The sequence below is a fragment of the Oreochromis aureus genome, linkage group 18 (assembly GCF_013358895.1).
Source record: "Oreochromis aureus strain Israel breed Guangdong linkage group 18, ZZ_aureus, whole genome shotgun sequence".
Lineage (NCBI taxonomy): Eukaryota > Metazoa > Chordata > Actinopteri > Cichliformes > Cichlidae > Oreochromis > Oreochromis aureus.
In genome coordinates this window covers 1656470-1683820 of record NC_052959.1, presented here as the reverse complement: position 1 = coordinate 1683820, position 27351 = coordinate 1656470, and the positions used below count along the sequence as shown (strand labels likewise).

The 27351-nt window shown below is 42.1% G+C and overlaps 1 protein-coding gene across 1 annotated transcript in view; it reads left to right on the top strand.

The window, feature by feature from the left end:
• LOC116326318 (E3 ubiquitin-protein ligase RNF31) overlaps nucleotides 1-27351 on the top strand; it is a 45018-nt gene extending 17667 nt beyond the window's left edge. Inside the window, exons 14-24 of the mRNA XM_039601747.1 lie at nucleotides 3342-3548; nucleotides 3650-3823; nucleotides 7129-7227; nucleotides 12127-12216; nucleotides 13505-13619; nucleotides 15666-15778; nucleotides 16985-17095; nucleotides 18449-18497; nucleotides 21648-21744; nucleotides 24067-24232; nucleotides 25247-27351. Of these exons, the coding sequence (XP_039457681.1) occupies nucleotides 3342-3548; nucleotides 3650-3823; nucleotides 7129-7227; nucleotides 12127-12216; nucleotides 13505-13619; nucleotides 15666-15778; nucleotides 16985-17095; nucleotides 18449-18497; nucleotides 21648-21744; nucleotides 24067-24232; nucleotides 25247-25297 (1272 nt within the window). The 3' untranslated portion in view covers nucleotides 25298-27351. The remainder of the gene's footprint in view (nucleotides 1-3341; nucleotides 3549-3649; nucleotides 3824-7128; nucleotides 7228-12126; nucleotides 12217-13504; nucleotides 13620-15665; nucleotides 15779-16984; nucleotides 17096-18448; nucleotides 18498-21647; nucleotides 21745-24066; nucleotides 24233-25246) is intronic.

Sequence of the window (27351 nt, the reverse complement as noted above, 5' to 3'; positions counted from 1 at the left end):
CTCATTGGGTTTCGCTGGGGCCAGTTTAAAGCCCAGATTTTTAGTTTATGGCCACACTGGGGATTTTTATTTTGGAATGTGTAGATGTTTTCCGAGTGGGTCATCCTCATTTCTTTATATTTTGCTTCCAAGGAGTCAGGATTTCTTTGCATTTTTTAAAGTGGTCATTGATAGGTTTGTAGTTTAAACCTATTCGCTGGAACGTTCAAGGCAATTTACTACACAGCAAAAACAAGACACAAGTAGGCAAAGTTCTTTGTGTTACTCATGCATGAGGGAAGCCTGTCCAGAGCCAAGTGTCGTTCCACCCACTTGACCTCCGTCAGACTCTCAGCCAGGTCCCCCATAGCACTCCTTTTATTGTGGTTACATGAATATGCATAGGGTCATTAACATATAACATCTTACATAGGCATACATGTGAACAAAGAATACCCTGTGTGTGTGTGTGGGGGGGGGTCAGAGTGTGACCCCATAAATGACTTCCTAAACCTGCTGGCCTGGAAGTCCAACAGTTCATCTAAACAAAAGGCACTTAGACTAAAACAGATATAGACACGTTTATCGTACCATAAAACAATAAGACAAGGTACCACCTCTCCCATGCTCCCAAAATGTGGGTGTGAAAGCCAGAGCACTCTGGAATGCACACAAAGCCTACTAAAGATCACACATCCTATCACTACACAATCAATTATACACCTCTAAGCATATATGGTTAAATATTCCTTAATACAAATGACAATAAAATCTAAACCCATCAGTCATTGTCTTTCTGAAGGTCATTTAAAGTTTTTCTTTGGACATTGCTGTTTTTTCGCTCATTTTCAGTCATGTTCTTGACCATTTTCAGTATTAAGGTCCAGTTCAGTTCACTTTCATTTGTATAGCTCCAAATCACAACAACATTTGCCTCAAGATGCTTTATATTGTTAGGTAAAGACCCTACAGTGATACAGAGAAAACCCTCTATGAGTAGTGCTTGGTGACAGTAGGAAGGAAAAACTCTACAGCGTTATTTTTGTGTCTCTATTCTGAGCGCACGTAAAAAAAAAAAAATGCAAGTGCAAATGTTGTATTTTGAGGAGAAAAATTATTTTGAGTGAAGAAAAGTTTAATTCGAGCAAACAAAATTCATTTCTGGGAAGAAATGTATTTCAGTGTTTGCTATTATCCATACACACACACTCGCTCAGATCTCTGCTCTGTGTGCTCACAGACATCTGCAGACCTGCTCTCAGTGAGTCGCTCTCAACATCTCTGCTCCCTGCACGCTCAACTCTCTGGCCGTTTCTCAATTCTCAAGTACGCGAGTACGTACTCGCGTTCTCGGCGAGTACGTACTGGCCGAGAACGCGAGCACGGACTCGCGATTTGTACAATTGGAACACCTGCGTACGTGATGATGTCACAGGTCCGGAGTTTTTACCGCCGTCCCCTCCTAATTTAACTGTGAGTAACATGTTATGAAGCTTAACTTTAATCACAGCCAAACCGGTTTACTCAGGAACAAATAAAACACTGAAATAAACCAAACATTAACATTTAGAAGTGATCTAAGTGACTTATATATCATTTTTAACCTCAGTAGTGAAACCTCTATTAATAAAAATAGTGTACATGTACATACGTGTACATACCTTAATAAAAACAAACAGGTGAGATGTTAGAACACTTTTATTTCTATTTTAGTGGACACTCAATACTATAGACAGCTGCTGGGGTTTCTTTATTCTTTAACCTGAGTAGTGAGAGAAGACCATAGCGGGGGTTGAAAACGATGTGCCGGGAGTCCGCTGTTGAGTTTTGGACGAAATGCATTCTGGGATATATAGCTGTCCCAAGTCACACCGATGCATGCTTTCGATAAAGCAGGCGGGGCGAGAACACATCCGGGACTTTTTCGCGTTCTCGGCTTGATCGTGCCAATTGGAACAGTACTTGGTCTCCGACTGATGGCGTATCACGAGTACACGAGCATGAAATGCGCACAAATGCACGCATATTGAGAAAGGCCCTGTGATTGGTTGCTTTTGTGGCACACCTATAACAGTGTACATGGGGCCTTTCTCAATATGCGTACTTGTGCGCGTGCTTGCGTTCTCGTGTACTCGTGATACGTCATCAGTCGGAGACCAAGTACTGTTCCAATCGGCACGCATCAAGCCGAGAACGCGAAAAAGTCCCGGATGTGTTCTCGCTCCGCCCGCTTTATCGAGCATGCATCGGTGTGGACTTGGGACAGCTAAATATCCCAGAATGCATTAAATCAAAACTCAGAAAAACCATTTCTCAATTCTCAAATGCGTGATGCGTGCTCGCGTTCTCGGCGAGTCCGCACTCCCGTGCGTTCTTGGCCAGTGCGTGCTCGCCGAGAACGCGAATACATACTCACGTACTTGAGAATTGAGAAATGGCAACAGACTTGGATGCAAAAATTCTGATTGGCTGTTGCAGTCTCCAATCAGCTCCCTAGCTACTGCATTCTGGAAACATGGTCCAGAATGTAGCTAAATCCATTTTCAGTTAGTATGTTTCACTATTTTATTTTAAAATATATCATTTTTTAAGACCATTGTTGGTTTTAATCTAGTTTAAACCAAACCACTCCACTGGATTTAGCTGGATCAGTCAGCTGAGACTGAAGAAGTCATTTGGATGAGTGACAAATTATTTCTTCCACTGAAAACGCTACGTCCAGATGAACAAAACCCACTTTTGGGGATTAGTTATTTAAATGGTAAATGGACTGGTTCTTATATAGCACTTTTCTACTCTATCTGAGCACTCAAAGCGCTTTAAACACTTACTGTCTAACATTCATACTCCGATGGATGCATCGGAGAGCAACATGGGGTTAGTATCTTGCCCAAGGATATTTGGTAAGCAGACTGGCGGAGCCTGGGATCAAACCACCAACCTTCCGGTTAGTAGCTGACCTGCTCTACCACCTGAGCTACAGCCACCCTCATCGCAGCCTCACTCGCCACCATTCCTCAGCTTTTCCCCGTCTGGTTCCAGCTCAGACAGTGTGTGGCGCAGTGTGTGCTGTTAGCGCTGGCAGGACTGAGGTGTCCTCCTTTTTTTTTTAGCCATCTATTTAAGACTCCAGATTTAACAGGAAGCCAGTGAAGAGAAGCTTCAGGCTGTGTTGAGAAAAAAAAAAAGGTGGACATACCAGTTTTCCTGTTTGGACACGTTTCTGTGCTCACTTTCCCAGCAAAATATACAGAAATGAGGAGTGACTTGCAACTGTAACACAGTACTTTACAAAGACCCATGTTTGGCATTACTGGTAGAAAATCTGAAGTCTATTTTAACATGATTTTATTGTTTTTCAGCGTGTATGTCGGTGGCTACTAGCAGTCTATGATCTACCCAGCTGGGGTCGCTGTGAGCTGGCGCTATCACTTCTTCTGGAGCACAGTGCCCCTTATTCCCTAGAAGATGTGGTGCAGGCAGTACAAGAGTCCCACGACAGGGAATTTATCAAGCGAGTGCTCGCTAAAGAATGTCCCATCTGCCTCTCGGTTTTCCCTCACAGCAAAGTTAGGGTTACTTTACAGATGCTTTTGGGTCACTAAATATTTTTCTGAATGATTTCCATTTCATGATTTTCTACTTCCTCCCACCTTCCCTTCTATCTCAGATGCAGTCTCTCACGTCGTGTCAGTGCTCCGTGTGCTGCGGTTGTTTTCAGCAGCACTTTACCATCGCTGTAAGGGACAAACACATCAGAGACATGGTGTGTCCAGTCTGTTGGGAGCCTGACATCAATGACCCCGAACACCTCAACAGCTACTTCTCCACCCTGGACATCCAGGTAGGCAAATAGACTGTGAAAGGAATGAGAATGTCTCTCCTACTCAAAATCCGCTGGGCACCTCATAAAAGTGTCCTGGTGAAATGTAGTCCATCACTGGTGGTACTGGAAGTTTGGTCACACTGACTCTCTCTGACTGCTACATTGTCATCTTGCCAATCATAACTATAAAGCCTGCCATCACTTACAGTTCAGTAAAACAATTATCTGCATTTTTTTGTTTTTTCTTTGCTTTTCTTTGAATCTACTTCTTTGAGTTTATTTCCAGGATTTTGGACAATGTACAAAATATACAAGAGGTTAATGTACCAAAATTCTTGTACACAAACTTTTGCTTGCCAGAAAATTCAGTTGACAAACAACATCAAACTTTGTAGTTTGGGTTGAAAATGAATTACAGACTGCTGAGCAGCAGTTTCAAAATGCAAGCTTGGAGGGACTAATTATATTTTTTCTCCTGTTTAACAGTAAAACATATTTTCATTCCTTTCTCAGATAATTATTTATGTCATCGATTATAGTTTGGCCCATAAAATATCAAAAACCTGTACATGTACATGACATGTATCTTTAGTTATTGCAATATTGTTTTTCTAGGCTTACTAATTATACAGAACTTTAATTTTTATTCAGAATTTTTTACATTCATGAGAGTAATATTGTAAGAGACGGGTAGTAGTAATCACTTTCACTTTGGTCATATCATTATGTCCTAATGCAGTGCATGTTCAGGTCAGTCTTGTGGAACACCTGTATTAGAGTTAGTGCGTTATAATCAGTGTTGAGGTCTGGAATGTTTCTATTTCTATTACTGGAGACAAAGGGTGAAATGAAGTATTAATATTATATTAATACCTGTGATTGTGACTGTCAGTACCAGTTTTTATTCACAGTGCTGTAAAAAAGTGTTTGCCTCCTTCCTGATGTCTTATTTTCAGATCATATAAAATTTAAATATTAGACAAAGATGACACAAGTAAACACAAAATGAGGGTGTTAGTATTATTGTTATAATTATAATTATTATTATTATTATTGTGGCCCTGTGTGGAAAAAGTGATTGAAAATTAAAAGCACTTTAAGAAATCTCTTAAAAAAGACTTAAATTGGACCTGCCTTACGGTGTGTTCACACCGAACGCGATAGGCGCGAGCGAAAACGCCCCAAACGCCCCTAATTTGACGCGTGCACATTCGCACCTCAACGCGTGTCCAAGAAAAATCCATCAGCGTCAAAATTGCATATTTTGACACGCGTGAACTGGAAATGTGGGAGGAATGTGGGAGGAAGTTTTATTATGCTGTGCATTTTCTCCGTCTGCGCGCCACTTTCGATGCGCCTTTTTCCTCGCGGTGCAGGTGTGTATCTCGAATGAGGGTCATAGTTATGAGTGTTTTTGTGCTGTTTTTCTATTGGACGTGATGGTTATCAAAACCAAACATGATAAGTTTGGCAAGCGCTGGAGACACAGCACGGAGGAGATTTGTCAATCAGGCTGCAGAATGCAATGCGCATTGTTGAAAGCTGTACGGTGCAATAACAAAAATCAGCGAAATGTGACGGGTGAACAGCGGGACCACTGTATACTGTTTTATTAATAAACAAAATATATTCCTATATGACAACACGCATAAATTAACTGCCTACATTAATTCACTGTAAACCTTGTCCTTCTGACTGACACTCCCCTGCTGCCTCTCCGGGCTGTCCCTGGTCCTCGGGGAAGTTCTCCACAGTCCGCACCATATTGCCGCTAGTCTCCAGCGGGGTGAGGAAGGGGTCCAGAAACCCCATGACCGCATGAAGAACTTCCATCTCTTCCCCGATCCTGCTGCAGACCCACTCCTCTTCTCCTTATTATATGTGTCCCTGAGGCTCTTCCACTTTCTCCTGCAGATGTCCTCTGAATAAACACATTATCTTGTTGGCGGAAAGGTATTTGTACATCAGTGGGAAAATAGCGGGACAGTACGCGTCAGTACCTAGGTCAGAGCCACGTCACCAGCCTCCTGATTGGTTGTCGCGCGCGATTTGGCGCCGGAGTTCAGATTTTCCAACTCGGCGGTTGGCGCGACACGGCGCGTGTGCACAAAATGCAACACACAATCTGACACGCATGGTTTTCTTCGCGAGTCAACGCGCCCCCACGCCGCTACACTGACGCAGCGTTTCAGGTGTTTTGGCGTTTGCCGCAGCGCAAATCTGCTTCCAATTTTCGCCGGACGGCGCAATCGCGTGTCATCGCGCTCTTTCCATTGACTTTACATGTAAACCTGACGCTCTGGCCGCCTCTATCACGTTCGGTGTGAACGCACCGTTACACCGGGAGCGCAGCGACGACGGACTCAACAGGAAGATAAAGGCTCGTCTCAGTTTTGCCAGAAAACATCTTGATGATTCCCAAGACTTTTGGGAAAATATTCCCTGGACTGACAAGACAAAAGTTGAACTTTTTGGAAAGTGTGATGTGCCATTTCATCTGGAGTGAAAGTAACACAGCATTTCAGAAAAGGAACATTATACCAACAGTAAAATATGGTGGTGGTGTGATGGTCTGGGGCTGCCTCAGGACCTGAAGACCTGCTGTGGTAAATGGAACCATGAACTCTGCTGTCCACCAAAACATCCTGGAGGAAAATGTCCAGCCATCTGTTCATGACCTCAACCTGAAGTGCACTTCTGTTCTGCAGCAGCACAATGATCCGAAACACACCAGCAAGTCCATCTCAGAGGGGCTGAAGAAAAACAAAATGAAGACTTTGGAGTGGGCCAGTCACTGTTCTGATTTGAACACAATTGCGATGCTGTGGCACGACCTTAAAAAGGTTCATTCTCAAAAACCTTCCAGTTTGGCTGAATTACAACAATTTTGCAAAGACGAGTGGGCCAAAATTCCTCCACAGCGCTGTTAACGACTCATGTCAGTTATTTGAAACACCTGGTTGCAGTTTGTGCCTCAACCAGTTAATAGGTTAGGGGGCAAGAGTTTTTTCACCCACCGCCGTATGTCTGGATTTGTTTTCTCTTAATAAGAAACACCGTCACTTAGAAACTGCATTTTGTCTTTGCTTGTCTTATTTTAAGGGTGTTCATATTTAAGAGTGACAAACATACAACGCATTATTTGCAGTATGAGTAAGACTTGTGAAAGAGTGACTGACACCATACTTGGTGAATATCTTCCAGAGATTTAGACGACTCTGTACAAATGTTTTGACAGGAAGAACAGGATGAGTCGTGACAGGTAAATCAGTCCTTACATGTACATTCTGTGAAGTTAACGTTCTAAAACTTGGTGTTCACAGCTGCGAGAGTGTCTAGAGCCAGAAGTCTACGAGCTGTTCCACAAGAAGCTGACAGAGCAGGCTTTAATCAAGGACCCCAAATTTCTCTGGTGCTGTCACGTGAGTACAGGATCAATATTTGCAACAAAATCTTGATGAACAAATTACTTAATGTAATTACTTAATTACTATTTAAAAGTGATGCAAGTTTGAGTACACGTTTTTGGATTATTGATGCTTCACAGGTGTTAAAGATTCAATTTTCTTTATAAGAAACAATTCAGTTAAAAGGACTAGATGTTACAGTCCCTGATTATGTATTGCTTTAAATTGAGAACATTTTGAGGGATGGCTGTTATGAGGAAAGGCAGAAACTTTGCCAGCAGCACACATCGTTGTGTGCCTCAACTTCCAGTCTTTTACCCAGGCTAATCTGCCATTTTCCTTCCTTGGTTAGGTTTAGGGATTAGAGATTGATCTAGATTATCATTTTAAATTTGGGACACATCGTCAGCAGTGGACCTTGGATTCATCGGGTGTTTTGGCCATTATCACTAGACACCCTCATCCAAGGAGGCCCTGCCAGGGTCGATCAGGCCCTGGAGTGTGTCACTGGTTTATGTTAAATTATGTAAGATGTGCCTAAGCAGTTTTGCAAATTTTGAAATTGAATTGGTGACCAACAGTGTTGGGAAGGTTACTTTTAAAATGTATTCCACTACAGAATACTGAATACATGCCCCAAAATGTATTCTGTAACGTATTCCGTTACGTTACTCAATGAGAGTAACGTATTCTGAATACTTTGGAATACTTAATATATTATCATGCTGTTTACAACTACGTGAATGTACTATTGCTGTGATTTATTACTGATACTGAAGGTCCGCGGCTCCGAAACGTAGTAAAGGGACCTCTGGCTAATACGTCGGGTTCGTGTCAGGCTGGTAGCCGAAAACTAGCTTTACTTTGTTGTCTGGGTCAACTTTGCTTGCCAGAGACAGAGAGAGGCGTTGAAAGGCTGCTCCAACGGAACTTATTGTTTCCGGAGGAAAACACGAACACAGCGTACAGTCGAATCTTAATAGCTTACTTACAGCTGGGCTTGTCAGGCACTCTTCTTGGCTGCAGTGGTTATTATTATATTTACATGCTTCCAGCTCCCGTTTTTGCTCCGTGACAGCTCGGACTTTTCCTTTCTCTCCCTCCCTCGCTCACAGACACATAACGGGTATGGTAGTCCATTCTCGCTGCAGCACGGACTACACTGCCCATGAGGCTACATTCTTTAGAGCCATGCCTGTAGCATTCTGCCTTTTAGCTTAGCACAACAACAACAACAACAAAGCGCTCTCTCACCCAGGAAACACGCAGAGAGAGAGCGTCACCCTGTAACCATGGCAACCGTAATGCTGCCGCCTGGAACAACAGAACGTAGCTGTCAAACAAACCCAAACAGTCCTGACCCGCGACAATATGAAACAGGGAAGTACCGCCGTGTAATCCATTTATTTCAACAAAGTAACTGTATTCTGAATACCACCTTTTTAAACGGTAACTGTAACGGAATACAGTTACTCATATTTTGTATTCTGAATACGTAACGGCGGTACATGTATTCCGTTACTCCCCAACACTGGTGACCAATGAAGAGCTCACTTTTCCCACACGGAAGCTATGGGTATACTGAATCAGGGTGTTAGATGTGCTGAAGAAGGAAGTTTTGGAACTATTTCTGTTTCTTCTATTGTGCATGTGCTCAGGTCCAAATCACACATTTAAAGCAGGAACATCAATCAAGGAGTCCATGAGCAACAATGACTGCAACTAAAGGTCTAAATCAGTCCTGCTTCATCTCTGGGATGTTGGCGGTCTTCCCCACATAAGCTGCTCACTTCAAGTCCTTCCATAATATTTCTTTTGGATGAAGGTTGAAGGTTTTTTCATTTCTTTGCTACAGCCGTGTCTTTACTGAGAGTCATTGTAGCAAAGAACTGCTTTCAGTTGAAAATTCCAGAATTCAGTCACACAGATGCAAAACAGACCCCAACACTCGCATCACAGTGGCTCACAGGGAGAAGGTTCTATATACAGGGGTGCACATAAGTGGTCCGCAGGTGCGCATTCGCTGTCAAAATAAAAGACACGTACCACGCACCAGACAAGAGGTTTCAACGCGCGTTTGTGTACATAAGATTTTCTGGAGGAGGACAGACATTTGTTTAGAACTCTTAAAGATGTCGAAGCAAGCTCCTTTAAGCAATTACTTTGGTGTTCCTCCACCTCCAAAGAAATGTCAGAAGGAGTCTGAACCGCAAAAGAAGCGCGTATTCTCGGAAAAGTGGTTGCAGGAGGTGAGCTGGCTTCAAACAAATGATGAACACACAGAGATGTGGTGCAGAATATGCCGTGAAAAATCCCACTCTAGCGGACAAAAACAGTGCCTTTTATATGTACGCAAACGCGCGTTGCAACTTCCTATCTGGTGCGCGTCTTTTATTTTGACAGCGAATGCGCACCTGCGGACCACTTATGTGCACCCCTGTATATATGTAACTCCAGTGCTGGGAAAATATATTTACCCTTCCCCAATTTCACATGTTTTTGCATATTTCTCACATGCACATGTTTTAGATCATCAAACAAAGTTTAATACTAGACAAAGATAACCTGAGTGAATACAAAATGAGCATTTCTTTAATTAAGTGGAAAAAAGCTATCCAAACCTGCCTGGTCCTTGTGAAAAAGTAATTGCACCCCTTATTAAAATCATGAATTAACAGTAAATTAACTAAGTTCATTTTTACTGACACAAGCTTGATTACTGCCAGACCTGCTGAATCAAGAAATCACTTAAACTGAACCTGTGTGACGAAATGAAGCCAACACGTTATCCCGCACATTTAAAGAAACAGATGATGATGCACCCTTGAGTAATAACAGAAATAAATGAATAAAGAAAGAAAGAAAAAGATAAACACAAACAATAGGAGTCAATAGAGAGTAACATAGAGCTCATCTCGGAAACACAAATGTTGTGCCACAACGGTGAATTCAGATCTACTGGACATGACAGGCTTAAAAAAGAGAACAAAAGCAGGTGAGAAACAAAGTTCAATTCAATTCAATTCAGTTTTATTTATATAGCGCCAAATCACAACAAAAGTCGCCTCAAGGCGCTTTATATTGTACAGTAGATAGCACAATAATAAATACAGAGAAAAACCCAACAATCATATGACCCCCTATGAGCAAGCACTTTGGCGACAGTGGGAAGGAAAAACTCCCTTTTAACAGGAAGAAACCTCCAGCAGAACCAGGCTCAGGGAGGGGCGGGGCCATCTGCTGCGACCGGTTGGGGTGAAAGAAGGAAAACAGGATAAAGACATGCTGTGGAAGAGAGACAGAGATTAATAACAGATATGATTCGATGCAGAGAGGTCTATTAACACATAGTGAGTGAGAAAGGTGACTGGAAGGGGAAAAACTCAATGCATCATGGGAATCCCGGCAGCCCACGTCTATTGCAGCATAACTAAGGGAGGATTCAGGGTCACCTGGTCCAGCCCTAACTATATGCTTTAACAAAAGGAAAGTTTGAAGCCTAATCTTGAAAGTAGAGATAGTGTCTGTCTCCTGAATCCAAACTGGAAGCTGGTTCCACAGAAGAGGGGCCTGAAAACTGAAGGCTCTGCCTCCCATTCTACTTTTAAATACTCTAGGAACAACAAGTAGGGCCTGCAGTGTGAGAGCGAAGTGCTCTAATAGGGTGATATGGTACTACAAGGTCATTAAGATAAGATGGGGCCTGATTATTTAAGACCTTGTATGTGAGGAGCAGGATTTTGAATTCAATTCTGGATTTAACAGGAAGCCAATGAAGGAAGCCAAAACAGGAGAAATCTGCTCTCTCTTTCTAGTCCCTGTCAGGACCCTTGCTGCAGCATTTTGGATCAGCTGAAGGCTTTTCAGGGAGTTTTAGGACTTCCTGATAATAGTGAATTACAGTAGTCCAGCCTGGAAGTAATAAATGCATGAACTAGTTTTTCAGCATCACTCTGAGACAGGATATTTCTAATTTTAGAGATGTTGCGCAAATGGAAGAAAGCAGTCTTACATATTTGTTTAATATGTGCGTTGAAGGACATGTCCTGGTCAAAAATGACTCCAAGGTTTCTCACAGTGTTACTGGAGGCCAAGGTAATGCCATCCAGAGTAAGACTCTGCTTAGATACCATATTTCTAAGATTTTCAGGGCCGAGTACAATAACCTCAGTTTTATCTGAATTAAGAAGCAGAAAGTTAGCGGCCATCCAGGTCTTTATGTCTTTAAGACATTCCTGCAGTTTAACTAATTGGTGTGTGTTACCTGGCTTCATGGATAGATAGAGCTGCGTGTCATCTGCATAGCAGTGAAAATTTATGCTATGTCTTCTAATGATGTTGCCTAGGGGAAGCATGTATAATGTAAATAGACAGAAGTCACTGACATCTGTCAGTCTGGAACAGGGTACAGAACCATTTCAGAGGCACTGGGACGCCAGTGAACCATAATGAGAGCCAATATCTACAAATGAAGAAAAATGTTCCTATTTGGCATAACCTTTAAAATGCTCACACACCTTAATGTGGCTGAATTGAAACAATTCTGCAAAGAAGAGTGGGACAAAATTCTTCCACAACAATACGACTGACTCATTACCAGTTATTAGTTCAGCAATTTATTTTGAAAAGGCTGTAATGAATGAATTAATCTTACCCAATGTTCTTGCTTGCAGAGTGCTTGGTAACTACATGAGAGTCTGTGCACTCTGTATGTCATGGAGCTTTCAAGATCCACTGAAATTATTTAATTAAAAATACCTTTTTAGTCAAACTTCTTTAAACCAGCACAACTCTACCGAATACAAGAAGTCATTTTCATGGACTAATGTTGCCTATGATTACGTTATAGTGTTAGTGTACAATTACATTTCTATCTTGTCCTCTCCTTTCCCTTCTCATGTTTGTTCTCCTCAGTGCTCATATGGATTCATCTATGATGGAGACCAGTTGAAGGTCACCTGTTTTCAATGTCGAAACAGTTTCTGTGCTCACTGTAAAAAGCCTGTAAGTTTCTCTTTGTGTATTCTTGTTTTCTTACCACTTTATGCTCAGCTTCTTCCATTTGTATGGTTTCACTTTTTCTGCAGAGCTGCAGTTTTATCCATTTGTTAAGCCACAAAAATATGACATTCCAAGCACATCTGTTCTTCACCACTCTTTTAAGAACCTTAACGTTAAAGTTATGTCCTAACTGAATAGTGCAAAAATACGAGACTGAAGGGATGGACTCCCTTCAATCATTACATTTCCCCCTCAAAGTGGGGAAAGCCTAATAACCATGTGCAGGTATCCTTCCAAGCCAACTTCCTTCCAAGCCAAAGACTAGAAAATATGATGAAGCATATCTCGCCTTTGGCTTCACCTGCACAACAGTGGGTGATGAGGAGAGGCCGCAGTGTGTCGTCTGTCTTAAAGTGCTAGATTGTGACAGTTTAAAGCCTAACAAGCTAAGACGCCACTCGGAGACAAAACATCCAGAGCACAAAGACAAGTCAGCTGACTTTTTCAGACAAAAACTGCTCAACAGTGTTTCTTTACTAAAGCTGCATCTGTGCTGGCAATGCTCAGCTCAGCTCCTCTAAAGTTGCCTACCGTGCAGGACTGTGTGAAAAGCCGCACACAGTTGCAGAGGAATTAATACTTCCCTGTGCTATGGATCTGGTTTCCACTATGATTGCTGACACAGCAGCCAGCAAACTACGGGTCATTCCTCTGTCCAATAATAGCATCAGCGAGCGCATTTCTGACATGTCAAAGGACATAGAGGAGCAGCTTAATGATAAGGTGCGTGACAGCCACCTTTTTCTGCAGATGGATGAAACCACTGACAGTAACAAAGACTGCTTACTGATAACGTATGTCAGATTCATTGATGGAGATGCTGAGGGAGGAATTGCTTTTCTGCAAACAAGTTCCTGGCAGAGCCAGTGCAGAGAAACTGTTTAAAACCATTGAGGACTGTGTGGGGATCTGCACAGACGGCTGTGGCTGTGGATATATAATTATATCATGGGCTAGATGGGGCTCATAAGTTTGACACCCCTGGACTAATATTTTGATTTTGGGAAGTAGTCTTCGTAGACAATTTGCAACCATTTTTTCCACATATTTTATTTGTGCTTGTGTGCAATCCAAGCCTTTATAAATATTATTAATATTATTAATATTTATAATTTAAAAGAAAATTAAATATTATGTGATTATAAATATTTTTCTATGTAACTGTTACAATAGTAATTCATCCTTTATATGCTCTGTTCTGTACTCATTGGTAAACATTGTTTGTGTGCAGTGGGAGTCTCAGCATGCAGGTCTGTCCTGTGAACAGTTCCAGTCCTGGAAAAGAGAGAATGATCCAGAATATCAGAGACAGGGCCTGGCTGGATACCTCAGAGACAACGGCATCAGTAAGTACACACATATGAACACACACAGACTCTGATTAGTTGCGTAAACCTAACCCGTGGAGTCCTCTCTTTAATGGGGTGTTTTTCACCCGGTCGGGGGGAAAGCATGGGCAGCCAAGTTTGTGAATGTGATAACTTGAAAATGAGGCAAGGCAATCCTGGTTAGCTCAACCTTAAGGTTGAGGGCAGGGGTCAAGCTTTCTAAAAATCTTACGATAGCAGGGTTTTTGCTGCTGGTTCACCTGACACGACACGACACAACACGGGGGCAGTCAGCTTGTTGCTTTTGTGTTTCCAGCGAGTTATTTCAGCGGTCACTTCCAGTCCTCTGACTGGACTGTCCTTAAGATACGTAGTATGCTGGGACCACTGCATACTAAATATCTTAAGGAAAGGGGAGACATAATTACCCAACTGGCCACAGCTGAGGCAGTTGAGGTGGCATCTGACAAGGATGACTCCTTGTGCCTCCTGGGTAAGGTGTTCTGGGCATGTCCCAGTGAGGCCCCAGGTAAAACTCAGGACACAATGGAGAGATTATATCTCTTGGGTGGCCTGGGAACACTTAGGTGTGTAAAATGGATGGATGGATGGAGCCACAGCTGCATTACCCAGCCTCCCACCCCTGAACCCACTGGACTAAGCCAGAAATCATAGCCGCCCCCACCTTCCCAAGATTAAGGCGTGTGCAAGGCATGAGCTAACAGCAGCTTTGACACCATGCTTTTTGCCCTTATACCTAATTTCAACGGGCGCTATGGCTGATGATCCCCATGCACACACAGGATCTAAACCCACTCTGTCTCCAAAAACGCCCAGAGTCAAACCAGAGTTTGGTAGACCAAGGTCTTGCATGCAGCCTGACTCCACCATAGCCTGGTGTATAGCCCTTTGGTACCTTACTGGAATGTTGTATGTCACTCCCAGGCCAGGGGAAGGTGCTGGGAGGCCAGTGACACGGAACACCTGTCCCTCCTCCATCAGTGGGCACTCCGTGTGGATGCCCGAACCAGCACTCCTGCCCTGTCGTCTGTGTGGCTCCCTGTGAGATAGGTCCAGTGCCTGTAGCTCCCAGGACCTGCAGAGGAAAACGGGTCAGTAGGGAATTTCTGTGGGGCGCAGCAGTCGGTGGTGCTGGAGGAGAGCTGAGGATTCTGCTCCTCAGGGCCGGCACTCGTGGATTCCCCACCGGCGACTGTATCCACCTAGGGTCCTCCATCCACCGTAGTAGTTGGTTGTCCACCAAAGTCACTGCTGCATCGAGGCTCCCTGGCCGATGGCAGAGGACCCATTCTGTTGTCTTCTCAATGAGTGGTCCTTGACGACAAACTCCAGCAGTCACCTTTTCCTCCTCCCCAGGGCGTGGCTGCAGCCACCTGGCCGCCACGTCACAGATCCTCCAACCGTAGGCAAACATGTGATCCTTTGCCTCCATCTGACAGCCCTTGAACCGGCGGTGGTGATCTTGTGGAGCAGATGTTCCCAAACTCTCCCCACGACGGCAGCAGCTGGCTCAGCACTGCTGTCTGGGCCTCCCCATAGAGCAGGGGAGACACCCGCAGCCCCGACTCTGCCCTCAGTCATTGCCATGGCTCTACATAGCTTTGACACACCTCACAGCGATGCCTGGACTGGCTGTACATGCTGTGGGTCCAACATCTCGCATCAGGTAGTTGATAGCACCACTATGGCAAGCTTTGTGCTGCTGTGTTTCCAGGCTGGCTGTTTTAGGGTTGTGTCCCTCTTACACACCATTGGTTCCAACAAACTACTTAAAAACAGGGGAGGCAGCGGCATTAACTAGCCTCACCTAGAGCCTATTAACCCCGATTCTTTTGTCCCCATGATAGAACAGAGAAAACCGACTCATAGTGTGTTAAAACATTTATATTTCTTTTTATTCAATCATCTTCTGGAAGAAAGAGACCAAGTAAAGTTAACTCATTTATGTAAGTCAGGAAAGATGTTGGAATGTACGTCAGACTAAAATGGTTTTCTTGAATGTAATGGCTACCTGTGTGTCCTCTCCTTCCTCCCTCCTTCTAGCTTGTCCTAACTGTCGCTTTCAGTATGCGCTGTCTAAAGGAGGCTGCATGCATTTCTGCTGCTCACAGTGTCGTTACCAGTTTTGCAGTGGCTGCAACAACCCTTTCCACACTGTAAGTCTGTCACATACAGTCCTCTTCATGGTGTCATTTTCCAAGGAGTCATTTGAGCCATGTGATACTCTACTTAGGATACATGTGTGACAGAGAGGTATCTACTAATGCTCAGGCTGGTGGTTTAGTCCCTGGCTGCAACAGTCTGCATGCAAATACCCCTGTGCAAGATACTAACCCTGATGCTCTCCGATGTATACATTAGAGTGTGAATGGGTGAATTAGGAAGTTCTATTATGCACTTTGAGCCCTCAGGTAAAGTGGAAAAAGAACCAGTCCATGTCTGATTATTTCACATAGACTGTGGAGTTTATTGGGTAGTGAAAACATCTGTACAACTTTAGCAATATTGTATTTTTTTCTCTTGGATTTATTTTTTATCCCTAAAATAGGAGAGCAGCATGTGATTATTAAAACACTGTTTTTGATTTGTTTCATGTGAAATCTTGAATGACTGAAACAAAAGTAACCACTTCATAATGACACACATCTGGGCCACAGCATTTCTGGTTCCAAAGGTGGAACATCAGCAACCCAAAATAAATTGACTGATGACACACGAATGCAGCACGGAGATTTTGTTTCTTGTTTTTGGCTGTTTCACATGAGACATTCAAAACAGCTGTTGGCAGCTCTGGTGTTTGTTTAATTCATTGGTATTTGGTGCAACAGTTCATCAACATCTTTCCAAGAAACAGAAACCAGTATTGATGCATTACAATTTGGTTTTGCGTGTATTTGCATATTGTTAAAAATGCAAAAGTGCACACACATACATGATCACTCATGCCCTCTGGATCAGACTGTAGTGATTCTGTCATTTCTTCAAATGTTTAAACAAAAATAAGAGCCAAACACAACTGACAGTTCAAAAGATAAACAGCTATAAATCAAATGTGTCTGTACAGATATTTTTTTTGTTTTTACATCTTTCAGCGATTTTAGTCGTAGAAGTGCATGACGTTTAATCTAACTAACTCTGCATTGCATCTGGGAAACTCGACGAAATGATGACGTGTGTGTGGGAAGTTCAGTTGCACATTTATGTCCTGTCTTTTAAAACCAATATTAGTGTTTAATAAAGGGTCACATTTTCCTTTTTTTAAATTTTTGCTAATTTCAGTGTTACATGAGCAGGGGGGGAAATGTGGTTACAGACCTGAAAAATAAAAATGGCTGTTGTTTTCTCTTCTTATTTCCCATCAGACCTGTGCAGTGGACCAGTGCACGGTGTCTGGACTGCATGCCCATCATCCTAGAGACTGTCTCTTCTATCTGAGAGACTGGGAACCATCCAGGCTGCAGGCTTTGCTCCAGGTAAACACACATACATGTAACTGAAGAGATTTAAAGTTATTCTCTGTCTTTCATTCTTTATTTCATTCTCATTAGAGAGAAAATATACACAAACAAGGCAGAGGGTCATTCAATACATGTTATCGTTATCATCATCAGAAAAGGAAAAAGAAATAAGTGTAACGGTCAACAAATCCCCTAAGCCCAAATGCAGATACATTTCTTGATATAATAATGTCTTTAAAAATGTCTCCGTCTTACATGCATCTAATCTCAACCTAAGGCAGAAATTTCTGTCTTTTCCACTTTGCAACGTACTACCAAACAATGTTTTTCAAACTAAACAGATTGGTGTGTGTACATCTGGAATCGGTCAGGAATTAAATGTTAAACTGTCCCTGCCTGTTCTGTGCTGACATCATGTTGTCTTTTGTGAGATTGTCATGAACTGACCGTGTAAAGCGGGCAGGATAGGACCCAAATGCAGAGTCAGGGAGGCAAGAATAAACTCAGAAGGCAGCTTTATTGCTAAACACCAGAAATACTATAATATAATAAACACAAACTAAACAGGTGGGCAGGCAGAACGCACGGCAGGGAATGAGGGAGATCAGGACACTGGACAGAGGGAAACGGAGGGCTTAAATACACCAGGAGTGACGAGGGAACAGGAAACACACGGGGAGCACAGCTGAGACAAATTAGACACATCCAGACAGAAACTAAACACACTGAGCAAGGAACGCAAGACTGTCAAAATAAAACAGGAAACACTAAGATTCAAACTAACTCACAACGTGACACAAGAACTGGGAGGAGAGAATACTCAGGGGAATGAGATGGATCAGGGAGATAACGGGAGGAGAGAACGAGGGGGATGCGGAAACAGTTAACAGAGACGAGACAGAGCAAGAGGAGACATGACGGTGTGGGGAAACGTAGACAAACGTAATGGGGGGGGCATGGAATGACACACAAGGATGGGAACAGAAGAGGGAAACAAGACACAAGGACACACAAACACACATAAACACAGACACAGGGAGGACATAGAGGACAAGGACACAAGGGGAGCCTAAATGTGCAAAAAGCTAACATAGAATAAACTCAGGACTACAAAATAAACCTTAAACCATAATACAAAATGACACCAAAACACAAGAAACTCGAAACAATGGGTCGTATGACCCAGGACCATGACAGAGAGGTTAGTGTATTGTCATATTTTTATGTGTGTTTAGAGCCGTTATGTTACTCGTTTTGTTTAGTCTCTTCTGTATTTTTACTGTGATCCTAAAGACCCTTCGTTCTTTTTCATTTGTTCATTTGGTCAGTGTTTGTTTTGCATCTCATGGTATCTTATCTTCATGACAGAATAATGGAGTAGCCTTCAACACTGAACCTCCCCCTGGAACTCAGACAGGTAGGCTGTTTCTTCCATCAAAGTTTTTTGTTTGAATACTTTTGATGATGCTGTGGAGTTGTGCACTTTCTAAAATTTTCTCCATGGCATTCATATTAGTGAGGGCACACTAAACAGCCCCACAAGTAAGTGGAAAACAGCACAGGGAAAGACACACTATAGGAGAGAGCCCAAGTTTAATCATTACTAATGATTAAATACAGCAGAGGTGAAAGGGAGTGAAAAGCAGTGCAAGCACAGGAGAATCAGAGAGTTGAGTCCACAGTCAGAGGCCATTGAATGATCATTGTAACCTTCATGAGTGCTTTTCCTGTGCTCGAATGAGTTCTGACTGAAACTCGTAAAATAAACCATGTGACTGCTGACAGAAGTAGCTGGATTCTCTTTGTTTTAAACTACTCTGCTCTAAAAGGCTGATGCTGAGCGGGCGGCATGGACACCCAACTAGGATTTCAAAATTCATACCATTCAGACTAAAACGTCTGAATCCCAGTGACCTTGAAAAGTTAAGGTCAAAGGTCAAGTTTTCGGAAAATCTTGTAAGTGCCATGACTCAAGTAGAGAAGTGCATAACGTTTAATCTAAATAACTCTGCTTTTCATCTGGGAATTAAACAGAGTTCCTGAAAACACTGTATCTTTTCTAGGGTGTTCAACCAATGACAAACTTCCACCTTTGATTAGAATTGAATATTCCACCAGGGATGCTTAATAATACTTAAACCAGTATCTCTATCCATTTTCTATCACTTATTTGGGTTTGAGTCATGGGGACAGCAGACCGTGATAATATAATCTCTCCAGCGAGTTCTCCAGAGGGGAACAGAGTCCAACACCTCTCCAGGAAGCTGGTTTAAGAGCCCAAGCTATGCTTTGAGGTGAGCCCGACTATATCTAGTCGGTAGTTCCCAACCTCACCCACTAGCTAAGGCTCCTTCCCCGCCAGCAAGGTGACACTCCATGTACCAGTGTTAGACGCCTGGATCGGAGCGCCAGGACCGCCGCCTGTGACAGACACACAATCCACTCCTGGTAACTCTATCCCAGGCAGGGTGCGCTGGAACCTTGGGTCGTTATGGTAACTAAGGGTGAAATACAAATAAGATTTTTTTTTAAACAGTCAAATCCAAGTAATCAGTGTATGTTTCTGTATTTTATGAAATTTGGGGGGCTGTGTAAATCCAAAAAGCTTTCTTATTGCAAAGAAATTGGATTTGTTCCTCCTGTGACAAACTTACTCCGCATTTGTCTGTTCCTCTTTGTACAGAAAGAGAAATGTGGTTTCAAAGGTTTGTAAGGTATACAGGGTAGTGTTATGGAAACCTATCAATATAGCAATGGGGTAATTAATATTACCTAATCATACAGCATTTATGGCTAACCTATCCATCAAATGTCTTTTTATTCTACCAGTTTAAAAGTTTGCAGCTGGGACACTTTGGCCTATAGGTGACAGCGGAGGCTTTAAAGTTAATGAAATTAAATTGAATAAATTAATTAAACCCCAGCTTAATTAATATTTTGTTGGATTTTCTCCCCTTCTGTATTGTATGTTGTGTCAAGCACTAATCTGTCTTTTGTTGGTTTGGGAGCATTTCTTTCTGTTTGTCTGTAGGTTCTAGGCTCTGGGACATGCTTTCTGTAGGGTAATCTTTTTACATTTGCATTCCTGAAAATGTAACCTGTTTCATTATACTGCTGGGTACTGGGCAGTTATTAGGCACCTGGAGCCCTGGGATTGTACGGGGGTGGGTGGCCTGTAGCAGGGTTGGTTGCCCGTCACTTCTGGTCCTCTGGGACTGACAGCCTTTGGCCATGGGAGCCCTAGATCCACCTCTGTCTGCGTCTACCTCCCGGGGGGCGCTATTGGGGCTTCTGAGCCTCATTTTCAAGTACGTGTTGTGACAAAGAAGCACACACACATACACTCGACACTCTCTCTCTTTCTCTCTTTCACACTCACGAACATTTGCATTTATGCTCCATCCTTTCATCCCCCCTTTTTTTTTCCTGCCTGTCCTTCCTTTCATATCAAACATCCTTGAAAGAGTAGTTGTCAAACAGCTAACAGATCATCTGCAGAGGAATGGCTTATTTGAAGAGTTTCAGTCAGGTTTCAGAGCTCAGCACAGCACAGAAACAGCTTTAGTGAAGGTTACAAATGATCTTCTTATGGCCTCTGACAGTGGACTCATCTCTGTGCTTGTCCTGCTAGACCTCAGTGCTGCGTTCGATACTGTCGACCATAATATCCTATTAGAGCGATTAGAACATGCTGTAGGTATTACAGGTACTGCACTGCAGTGGTTTGTATCATATCTATCTAACAGACTCCAGTTTGTACATGTAAATGGAGAGTCCTCTTCACACACTAAGGTCAATTATGGAGTTCCACAGGGTTCAGTGCTAGGACCAATTCTATTTACATTATACATGCTTCCCTTAGGCAGCATCATTAGAAGACACAGCATAAATTTCCACTGCTATGCAGATGACACGCAGCTCTATCTGTCCATGAAGCCAGGTAACACACACCAATTAGTTAAACTGCAGGAATGTCTTAAAGACATAAAGACCTGGATGGCCGCTAACTTTCTGCTTCTTAATTCAGATCAAACTGAGGTTATTGTACTCGGCCCTGAAAATCTTAGAAATATGGTATCTAAGCAGATTCTTACTCTGGATGGCATTACCTTGGCCTCCAGTAACACTGTGAGGAACCTTGGAGTCATTTTTGACCAGGACATGTCCTTTAACGCACATATTAAACAAATATGTAAGACTGCTTTCTTCCATTTGTGCAACATCTCTAAAATTATAAATATTCAGGAGACAGACACTATCTCTACTTTTAAGATTAGGCTTAAAACTTTCCAGCAGCCTACACCTATTGCAGCATAACTAAGGGAGGATTCAGGGTCACCTGGTCCAGCCCTAACTATGTGATTTAGCAAAAAGGAAAGTTTGAAGCCTAATCTTAAAAGTAGAGATAGTGTCTGTCTCCTGAATCCAAACTGGAAGCTGGTTTCACAGAAGAGGGGCCTGAAAACTAATTCAGCTCAGGCTGAATTAATGGAAGTTCTGAATATTATAAGGAATTCTTACAGATGTTTTTCTATATTTTTTAAATGGATACCTCTCTTCCTTTTAGATCTGTGTGGAGTAATAGAGCAAAAAGATGAGGGCGGGCAGCAGTCAGATGCAGCCTGTGGAGCTCAGACCCAACCTGGACATGCTGGACTCTGCGAGTATGGAGCTTTTAATGAGTAATATTTGATTTGATTATAATATGTTCCTTAGATCCCAGAGTCTCTGGCACAAACAGAAATAAGGGAATTAATAATTAAAATAATTAACAGTTCTCTGTCCTGTGTCTGTGTCCCAGAATACTTAAACTACTCTTGTGAATCCATGCATAAAAATGATTCAGTTAAGTTCCATTTTATTTTTATAGTGCTAAATCGTTTGCCTCAAGGCGGTTTACATTGTAAGTTAAAGACCTTACAATTAAAAAGAAATCCCAAAAATCACATAACCCCCAATGAGCAAGCACTTGATGACAGCAAAACACCAGCTCCTGGTAGATAGAGCAGTCACCCAAGACTATAAGACTCGACTGACCAACCTGTGCCCTGCCTGGAATGACTACAAGAAAGCCTGTTACTCAATGCATCACACATCGATCCTGAATGCCTAGAACTATACAAGATTAACAGAATCCTAAGAGCATTCATCAGGAATTCAATGGGGATGTGCTAAACAACACTAGAGGTCAACTTCGAGCCGATTGCACAGGTCACCATCAATTCCGGTATCTACCATGGAGATGCCCTGTCTTCACTGCTATTCTGCATAGGCCTGAACCCCCTTGGTGAACTCTTCTACATAACATGCTAGCGAGACTCACTACAAAATGAGGCAATCGTCAGCCACCTCCTCTACATGGATGACAACAAGCTGTATGCTAAGAGTGAATGAGGCATCAATTCACTGACCCATACCACTACGATGTGCAACAATGACATTGGAATGTCATTTGGACTGAACAAGTATAGGCAGTTGGTAACGAATAAAGTTAAGAATAAAAATACAAATTAAAAAAAGAATAAACAAGAACAGACAGAATAGATAGATGGAAGCCACTGACATCAAGACAATGATTTTACTACCAGAAGGCAACTCTGCAGATACTGTGAACTGCTACAAGTACCTAGGAATCTCACAGGCAGACTGGAACCATGAAGAGGCCACCAGGTAAGCTGCAACCACTGAATACCTGCAGAGAGTAAGGTGAGTCCTGAGGAGTCAGCGTAATGGGAAGAACAAGATCTGGGCAGTCAACACCTACGCCCTGCCTGTCATTATATACCCTGCTGGGATAATGCTGGTCAAAGATATAGAAGCCACTGACATCAAAACAAGGAAGCCCCTTATCATGCATGGAGGGTTTCACCCTAAGTCCAGCACCCTGAAACTATACGCTAATCACAAGGAAGGAGCGCAGGGACTAGTGAGTGTCAGAACCCCTGTCCAGGATGAAACAACCAATAAGTACATCAAGAAGATGACTAAAACTGATAGTCTGCTTAGTGAATACCTCAAGCAGCAGAAACCCGAGAAAGAAGAGGAACAACAAGAGTAACCATCATGTCCGGATAGAAGAAATGGCTGACATCAAGAAATCCTACCAGTGGCTGGACAAAACTGGACTTTAAGACAGCACAGAGACACTAATCATGGCAGCACAGGAACAAGCTCTGAGCACAAGATCCATAGAGGCTGGGGTCTATCACACCAGGCAAGACCCCAGGTGCAGGCTGTGTAAAGATGCCCCAGAGACAATCCAGCACATAACAGCAGGGTGCAAGATGCTAGCAGGCAAGGCATACATGGAACGCCATAACCAAGTGGCCGGCATAGTGTACAGGAACATCTGTGCCGAATATGGCCTTGAAGTCCCGAGGTCAAAATGGGAGACGCCCCCAAGGGTGGTGGAGAATGACTGAGCTAAGATCCTGTGGGACTTCCAGATGCAGACGGACAAAATGGTGGTGGCTAACCAACCGGACATAGTGGTGGTAGACAAGCGTAAGAAGACAACTGTAGTGATAGATATAGTGATACGAATGACAGCAACATTAGGAAGAAGGAACATAAGAAGCTGGAGAAATACCAAGGGCTCAGAGAAGAGCTCGAGAAGATGTGGAGGGTGAAGGTAACGGTGGTCCCCGTGGTAATCGGAGCACTAGGTGCGGTGACTCCCAAGCTAGGCGAGTGGCTCCAGCAGATCCTGGGAACAACATCGGAGATCTCTGTCCAGAAGAGCGCAGTCCTGGGAACAGCTAAGATACTGCGCAGGACCCTCAAGATCCCAGGCCTCTGGTAGAGGACCCGAGCTTGAAGGATAAACCGCCCGTAGGGATGAGTGGGGAATTTTTATATATGTATACACACAAAATGAGCAACTCTGGTTCACTGTGGCATATTTCTTTGAATCCCTGTTTAAGACTCATTGATCACTGATATCACTTGATATATAAATAATTTTTTGGTGGTGTGCTGGTTTCTAGGAAGCATTACCGGGAGTACTTGGTGAGCCTGATCAATAGCCATTCCATTGACCCAGCACCCCTCTACAGCTCCAACGAGCTGCTGCTGGCCTGCAGGAGGTACAAGGTAGATGACATCCACACGGACGGGGAGGACACCTTCACCTACTACACCAGGCTTCTTGAGGTGAGGATCATTACCTATATATATTTCACTGCTGAACATAATTTCATCATTTCATTTCATTTCATTTCTATGCTGGCCATCTTTAGTTCAGATGTGGATCATTATTCTGCTATTGTTTAGGTCCTTTAGTTTCTGGGAATGGTCACTGTAAATTAATACAATTTTTGTTTAAACTTGTCACCTTTACAATATGATGAAACATTTTTATCCTGACCGCAGCGGCCATGTTAACCATAAAGATGTAGAATTGGTTTCACAAAAAGCAAGTCTGCAAAGTTCATCCCAACCTAACTGAGAAACTTGGGAAATGTAAGACTGCCATGTTAAACTGGTAGAATATTTTCATGAACCAACTCAGAGTTCAGACAGAAATGGGGACACTTCACAGTTAATGGTAAGATTTAATAACCAAAATTAAATGAAAAATTTAATGACATCGAGTTAATGAGGAAGTGTAATGATTGTATAAGTAGCATAGTGAGCTTTCCCCCTCTCCCTGTTCCCTGTTAAGTGAGTGGTGGGTTCCAAAAGGTGACACACCAGTTAGAAGTTGGCTGGTGTTATTTGAAAGGTTTTGGTCTTAATATTCTGTTTTATCTTTCATAAGCAGGCAGGAGCGTGGTTGGTTCAGGATTTGTTTGAATTTTGTTTTGTGTTTTTATACAGCTGAAACACTTGCATCCACACTCATCATATTATTGATGCCGCTGTACTTATGTCATCCGTGTGTATTTGCATTGGTTTTTATAAAGTATGCTTTTTTGTGTCTTGTACAAATGCTGGCCAGTGAATGAATCTTTAATTGGCTTTTTGAGCTGTGTCTCACAGCAGCTGCAGCCCCAGAAACATGATTTAGTATTTTTATTACCTACATCGAATACTGGCTCTAAAGACATTTTCCGTGTTTCATAATCACCACATAGAGCATCTTTGCTTCACCAGACTGTATTTTGTGTTTTGGCCATCTGAATGACTATAAGATATGTTAACATCACCGTTGTGGTGTCTTTTCAGAAACTGATGGATGAAGTACCGCTCGGTGATAAGGTGCCACGAAAGAAGTAGAGAATGCTCAGTTCCTGTTTTATATCATTTGTAACTACATTAACCGTTCAACTTAAAACTCAGCAACAAGACAAGATGAACAAGAAGATCCATGTTTTTCAGGTGGACAATTTATTAATGTTCACTTATACCTCTGTGATAGTGTAAATAAATAGTTTGATTTTGTCAGAAAACCACATTTCAAAATCGATGTATGTGGGCTGGAACATGAGACAACCTCTGACAAAATCATTTAAATCAATTTACATTTCTTTTGTGTAAAATTGTAGAGCAACAACTCATTTCTTTACATTTTTCTTCCGTAGAGACAGACTTTCTTGAGCAATAGTTCTTCAGGTTTTCTCAAGTTTTTTCAAAGTTTGGATGTTGCCTCATTTTCAGAGGAATATTTGTTTGTTTGGTAAGTTATTTAACACTGACCTATAACTCATAAAAAATGCTCCTAACTCAAGAGATGAACCAGTGATGTGTCTTCACATATCAAACAACATCACAAAGAAATCAATTTTAAATCGTATTTGTAGGCACACTTGCAACCTTCCAAAAACAGTGTGTTTCCCCTTCTTTAGGTCTGTGAAAAATGCCAAAGATATCACATTTTGACAGGCATAGAATAATATTTCTGTACCAACAAGGTGATTTCTAAAGAACAGCATCATGACCAAGGGAATTACAAAAGAAGAATTGTAAAAGAAAAACCTGTCTACAGCAGATAAACAACATCTAAAAATCATGTCCTGAAGAAGGAGGAAAAATCTGTCAAAGCTCCGACACAGTAACTGAGTGATTTACGTGATACAACTTGTTACTCTTAAGGAAGGGAAACAGAGAAAAGGTTGCAGTATGCCAAACTACACAAGAACCGGACTGAAAATGAGTGGCAACAGGCCTTAAATCATCATCAATATGGACAGAGGATATCAGAGAGGTACAGTAATGAATATCAATGGAGTTTAGGTCCAAAAGCTGCGTTTCAGCTTTTGGACTTTGAAGCTCGTTAGAATTGTACAGAGGCTGCTTTTGGCTTCCATGTGTGTTTCAATACGTTTCAAAATCAAAAATCACTGCACTTGCTCCCATTTTCCTCGCAAAATTCAAAGAAATGAGTTGGTTTGAGACATTTACACAGTGCTGTACACTGAGGCTTTGCTTCTTCTTTTTTCCTCAAATGAACAGCCAGTATTTCGGCTGGATCTTTTTATTTTGCCAACCAAATAAAACAAAACTTTCCTCTTTTCTCAAGCTCACTGTTTCACTCCCCAGCTGTGAAACGTAGCCTTACTTATATAATACGCAGATATGAATACAAGGGCAAATACTTTTATTTTAAATTGGCTTCAGCAGCAAATGAATCACTAAGGTAGCAATGTATTTTTTTGTTTTACTACGTTGCCAAAGTTCATTGAAAGATGTATTGAAATCAGTTTGACTATAACATTGGATTTGTTAGGAGCAAATTAACATCTCATTGAAATTTTAAGTCCTTGCATCACTAAGTAAGCTCACATTATAAGGTTAAGAGCCAAGAGAATAAAAGTTGTCCGCTCTGCAGGGATGAAAAGAAATGAAGGGCTCTAAACTGAGAATGCACAGGTGACTGCATGTTTTGCAAAGGCTGTTACTGCAGAAAGCAAACAAATTCTATTGATGCATAAAAATTCATCTTTTGTTTCCTTTCTTATAAAATGCTGGACTTCAGTGAATTACATTTCCACAACTTTGTTTTTACTGGCCATTTGAGATTGTTAGGTTGCATGTAAAAATAATAATGCTTACACTTGACAGATAGATAATAGTTTGACCAAATTAATAACATATTGGGAGTTTAAAAGGTAATAAGCAAGAACATAAGTCCCTGTGTAAGTGTATTGTGTCATTTACTGTGTCTAATAAAACATTAATAACATGACTGATGGCCTTTTTATACAGTTTGGTAATGTTTATACTGATCATCTGGTTAATCTACACAAGAAGCAGATGAACCATACAACATATACAGTATGATGTGGTGTGTAGCAAAAGTCACAAACATTATTCTAAACAGGACATTCAAG